The 6,000-nt window shown below is 42.6% G+C and overlaps 1 protein-coding gene across 1 annotated transcript in view; it reads left to right on the plus strand.

Moving 5' to 3' along the window:
* Window positions 1–4,546, plus strand: part of LIN52 (lin-52 DREAM MuvB core complex component) — a 102,881-nt gene extending 98,335 nt beyond the window's left edge. Inside the window, exon 6 of the mRNA XM_090271149.1 lies at window positions 2,539–4,546. Within this exon, the coding sequence (XP_090127275.1) occupies window positions 2,539–2,594 (56 nt within the window). The 3' untranslated portion in view covers window positions 2,595–4,546. The remainder of the gene's footprint in view (window positions 1–2,538) is intronic.
* The last annotated feature ends 1,454 nt before the right edge of the window (window positions 4,547–6,000 follow it).

Genomic DNA, 6,000 nt, shown 5'->3' on the forward strand with positions numbered 1-6,000 from the left:
CATTAATATGCTACTCATTTTACAGATGAAGAAATGAAGGCTCATACCCAGCTCATGCTGTCACCCAGCTGCTAAATGCTAGAGCTGGAACTTAAGCTGAGTTCAAGTCCTGTGTTCTCTGAAAGAAGTCATGTGACTCCCATGGGCAAGAAAATTCTTATTTTTTTAAATTTATTTTTCAGTTACATTTTATATTCAGTATTATTCTTAGTTTCAGATGAACAGCAAAGTGCTTGGAAAAATCATGTACTTTACAGAGTGGTCCCCTGCTGCTTCAAATGCCCACCTGGCCCCATACCTATTGTTTGGATTTCCTTTAGGGTAGTTACTGCTTGCCCTTCTGTCCCTCTCCAATGCCCTGCCCTGCCCCAATCTCTCCATTAATCTGGCATTGTTTCCATCAAGGGAAATTATTTTTTCTTCCTAAGCAAGCATGATAAACTTAAAAAGAACCCCACAATATGAAGAATGGAGTACCAAGGGCCACTAACAAGCCTTATTGTTCATCTGTGGAAGGAAAGAAACTAACTTTGTTGTGGTCCTGCTTGGCTCTAGTTCTTTTGTATATCCTCCTCCATCCAGCCAACATTTATTCAGCAGATGCTAGGTCTAGTACTGTGCTAGGTGCTGGTGATATAAAGAATAATAAAACAGCCCTGGCCGCGTGGCTCAGTTGGTTGGCATGTCGTCCCATACACCGAAAGTTGGTTGGTTGGCATGTTTGATTCCCAGTCAGGACACATACCTTGGTTATGGCTTCGATCCTCAAGTTATGTGGCATATACAGGAATCAACCAATCGATGTTTCTCTCTCACATCAATCTCCCCCCTCCCTCCCTCCCTCTCCCTCTCTCTCTGAGATCAATAGACAAATCCTTGGGTATATCTATATATATCTATATATCTATATAGATATACACACACACACATATATATATATAGTGTCTGCCCTCTGCTTTTACACTTCAGCAGAGGAAAACAAACATATAAACAAGTAATTGCAAATCTGATAGGAACTTTGTATGCATAGGGTTTGGTGTAAATCCATCAAGGAAGGAATGGTCAGTGTGATTTGAGACAGGGTTGGGCTGTGGGTACCTGAGGCAAGACCCAGCACTGACACTTTATTCCTAGTTAATGGGATTTCCTTTCTCTTTGTTGGAGCCCAGGAACTTGTAAAAGATAAGGAATGTATCAAGGAACTAGTATAAATGACCCATGGACAACAGAGCGGGGATTGACTGTGGGAGCGGGGAAGGGGGAACAGTGGAGAGCAATGGGGGAGAAATTGGGACAACTATCATAGAACAATTTTTTTTAAATGGCAAGAGAAAAAAAAAAGAAGAAGAAAGATGGGGAATGTACATAGCCTGCAGATACCAAAATCCTCCCTATAGTTACAGAGTTAGTATTGTTTTATTTCTTTGTTGTACAAGTTAACCAGGAACTGTTAAATTTAGGTGGGGGGGGTGCATTCATCTGGCACCATTTGTTCTAGACTTGGGAAAGGCAGCAAGGAGGCCAAAGCAAAGGTCCTCGACCCTGCAGGAGCCTCCCCAGCCACCTCACTTCTTTGGCCAAGATGGAGACGTGTTTTAGGGAGGCCCAGGGCGCAGCCTGCTGCGTGTCCACTGCATGCTTCCAGAAAGGCTCTGGCCTCCAGCGAAGCCATCGGAAACTTCCTGCACTGTTAAATCCACTTAAGAGATCTGAAAAGATGAGCTTGTAGAGATGAGGATGAAGCAGGTTTTAGACTACATACAGTTTTTGAGGGTCTGCTTGTTGACAGAGGTAAAACAGGGGGCTTCAGAGTGACCCTTGTAATTGAGAAATGTTTTACTTTCATTTCGGAGCCTCATGGAGGAAAGTAGCTGTATAAACCCTCTTGTAACTATAGCATTCAGAGATTGATGGTGCTGAAAGTCAGAGAAAGACGCATAAACCTTGCCTGGCTATATTAAATATCTACGGACTGACAATGCCAAGAGAGAGAAGACCAAAGCTCTATAAACCCCACTTTATTACTCCATCCACAGATGAACTGCACCAAGGGAATATAAACCCTGTTATATTACAGTATCTAGAGACTCCCACTGAGGGACAGGGTAAATGATCGCTAACTTTGATTTGAGATTATAAATGTCCAGAGACCAACAACCCAGAGAAGACTGTAATCTTGGTTGGATTTTAGCCTCCAACAACAAACCCCCTGAGATAGTGAACATGAGCATTAGGGTACATTTGGGAAGGGGGCAGTTTGGGGGGAATTCCCTGGTGATTTTTTTTTTTAAGGGTGGATGATAAAGTCTACCCAAGTTGGCCTGTGCTTTGTAGGAATTACCTACTTCAGAACAACTTTGTACAGTTTTAGTTAATAGTGGTTTGTTTTCCCTCCTTTTTGGAGGTTTGTGGTGATTGCATCTATTACGGTCCCCTGTATACAATTTAATCAATCTGCATTTTTAAATTAAATCTTCCTATAATCCTTCTTTCAGATTATAAGTCTTCGTTGATCTTCCATTTGCTTTGTGATTTCAGCCAGGGAGATGACACGGGGGAAGTTCCTCAACATTCTAGAGAAGCCCAAGAAGTAGCAGCAGCTTGTGGACATGACGTCCTGGGGGCTGGAACCATGCTCCCCTCCCAGTGCGGCTCTGAGGATGCGCTCCTCACCGCTTCCTGGCAAGAGGCTGGAGGTGCACCTCCAGGACTGACCCTCTCTCCTGCTCCTGGTACTCTGTGCCTCTGAGGACATTGGACAGCAAGAGAAGAATCTCTTCTACCCAAGGATCAATGCAGTTATTCAGTCAGCTTCCAGGCTTTGACCATCTGCTCTGCAGATGTTGGTAACAACAGAGGGCATGCCATTCTAAAAGGTCAAAGTCCTGTTTTCTTGTTTCCAGAAGAGATTCAGGAGCCCCAGGATCTTACAGTTGATTTGATTCTGTGATGGCAAAGTCCGCTCTGACAGTGATTGGATGGGTTATTTTGAGTTGCACTTGATCTGTTAGGAAGTATTTATGATGCAAGGAGCCCAGAGCCCAATTCGATTCTGGACCAGACCATGTAGCTTGACCTGGGAACTCTCTGGTGTATACTAGGTTCTGAGAATCCCCAGCAGGAGAAACCAGAATCTTCTAGACTTGTATGCCTGCTTTTTAAATTCTACACCTCTCATGATAGTCCCATACCTTAATGCCTTCCACTCCCCACCTCCCAGCCCCCACCATCCATTTTGACTCCAGGAAAGGGGATCCCTATGTATCAAGTCTCTCCTGGGATTAGCTTGTGTAGTGAAAGGCCCATGCAAGGTTGCATTGGCTTCTAGACCTCAAGACTAATTTAAAAGTGACAGAAAGGACTTTTGAGTTCTAGTTCATCTGTTACAGATTCAAGCGAGACAGTTAGTATGGCCTGAGGACAGGAAAAGGAGATTGATTGCAGGAGTTCCCATTTGATTACAAACTAGAAACTGATTGACCTTAATGGAATGTGCATGCTGTGGATTGGTGGCAATGTTTTTGCCCCTTTGTCCCCTCTCACAGCACTTATCAGATAGTTCATCCATATGACAGAAGCACACACGTGAAAGAAAAAGAGAACTTCCTGACCTAAATATAACTCTTACGGACCCCTCTGCCAATTATCTGTCTCTGTGTTAAAATCTGAAAATCTAGCCTGTGGGTAATATTGATTACACATGTTCTCCATATTTTGTCTTATAAGCTGGCCCCCAGCCTGTAATGTTTTTGAAAAATACATGGGGTTTCCAAAACTTTATGAAAAGAACAGCCATGTGGCAGTGGTCTGATGGCGTTTGGACGCAAGGAAAGTTGTGGCCAAGTGTTTGGCTCTGCAGGTCTGGTAGGCGCAGCACTGTGCAATTTAATAACTGGTCCATGGACCATTTTCCAACGCATCCTAGAGTTCACATTGGATTTTTCTCCAATTTGTGCCATTTGACCATCCGTGCAATTTTACTTATTGGCAAGAAGGAAAAATTAAACAAGACACAGGATGAGCATGAGAGGGAAAACATCCTGCTTGGATGTTATGTACAATAGAATGGTAGGCTGTAGGGGCTTTGGTTTTAAGTTAAGTTTATATTGCCATTCCTTTATCTTAAAAGCGGTTGAAGAGTGTGTGTGTGCACCAAAAAAGTGCCATAATGTCAAATTCTTCCGTTGCTCTGTTTTTGAGAGTTGATGACATCCAAAGGGGGAATTGAGAAATATGTGGAGTATATTGGGACACCTTCCCCAAACCAGCTCGTCTGTAACCGAAGCGCCGTGGTTGGTTTTTGGTCTGCTTTGGCCGCTTTCTTTTACTGTCATCCTACTCACCAGCACTTAATGTAAGTAGATGTTTTAGAATTGTGGTATTTATTGGTTTTATATATGTCATCCTCAGAAATGCTAATAATGTGTTTTTATATTGATAATATAAATTTATGTACAATGTGCATGTATGTATTTCAGGGTGTTAGAAGATTGTACTTTGTATATGATGTTTTTTCTGTGTCGTCATAATAAATATGTCCCTTTTATGAGAGAGTGAGTTTTTCTTCAAGGGCCTAAGTTATACTTAAAGCCTAGACCGCATCAGAAAGTGCAACTCTAATGACAAATAATCTGCTGTCTTCCTCTTCGTGGGACAGTGGGTGGTGTGGGGCTACGGTCATCTACTGCACGGTCTCCCAGCTTCCAGTGCATCCTACCTGCCATCTAGCTCCTTACTCTCTCGAGTAGGATTTGAAAGCCTTTAATATATCACAATGTCTACTAATAAAATCTGGATCTCTTATCCTGGCATCGTAAACTCTCTGCATGTAATCCTAATTAACCCTCTATTTCGGTTTCCTTCCTCTCCCAACATACAAGTCTCTGTTCAGTTGATCTGTGAACAATCCCCAGTTCCTCACTCAAGTGCCTTTGCCTATGCCATTGAGTTCTTAGAAATTCTCACATCCCTTTTGCACATATCAGACCTGACCTTCCTATAAACCCCTGATGATCCAGCTGGCGGTATTCCTGCCCCCTGCATTCCTACACCCTTTATGTCTACCAGCCTGTGACTTCCACACTCCACCTCATATTGAAGTGGGCCAAGTCCGTGTCTCATGGCCCTACGAAACTGTAAGCTCCTCAAGGTTTTCGCTGTCTCCTACACATCTAGTTCTTCTTCAGTGTCTTCTTTGAACAGTGTTCAAAACTATCTATTTGCAGACTACCAGTTAAATATGGATTGAAAACAAATATTTTCCTGACACCTACTAAAATCCTTAGTATGACAACCTTTTCAACTTTAGTTTAAGAACTAGAGAAGAGGAAATATTAATCATTACTACTACTGTCACCCTTTGATAAAACTGTTAATGCTGCTTTAGAGAAAACACTCCATTTTAAGGAAAGCAAACTGCTAAGCATCATTGGCTCATTCCTGATCTTCAAGAAAACATCTGGATAGACCATAGGTTTCTGTGATCTGGGCAAGCATGGCTGGCTGACTGACTTAACTAAAAAGGGACAGCATGTGAATATTCTGTTCTAAATCTTAGAGGATATTTTCCCAGTAACGAATTATCATTTACCCACAAGCTTGTTTTCCTTTCCCCTTTGCCACCCTGAAAACTGTCCTTGTAGGGCATCTGTTGGCCGTGAGCACCACTGCCCTGAGGAGCAGAACGCTGGCTCTTGGAGACACAATTTTTAATTCTGAAAACGCTTCTCACCAGCAGTCTCATTGCTTCTTGCTCACTTCAGTCTCTCGATTGTAGGCCTCTGCTGATTTGCTTGGCTTTCCTTCTACTGTTTGAGCCCTAAAAGTTCACAGGATATCAATTGCATTGACATCACAATACCATCATTAATTCGTCTTTACCTTTTGTTACCCATTTAGCATATTTTTAAACTGGATACTTGCTAACTGCTCCTTATTTTAGGTTCTCTAGCTGCAGTTTATTGCAGCTCGTCCATCTTCTAGGAGCTAGCTTCTAGCTCC

This window comes from Furipterus horrens, unplaced genomic scaffold, assembly GCF_987537825.1.
Source record: "Furipterus horrens unplaced genomic scaffold, mFurHor1.1.pri manual_scaffold_3, whole genome shotgun sequence".
In the NCBI taxonomy this organism is placed as follows: Eukaryota; Metazoa; Chordata; class Mammalia; order Chiroptera; family Furipteridae; genus Furipterus; species Furipterus horrens.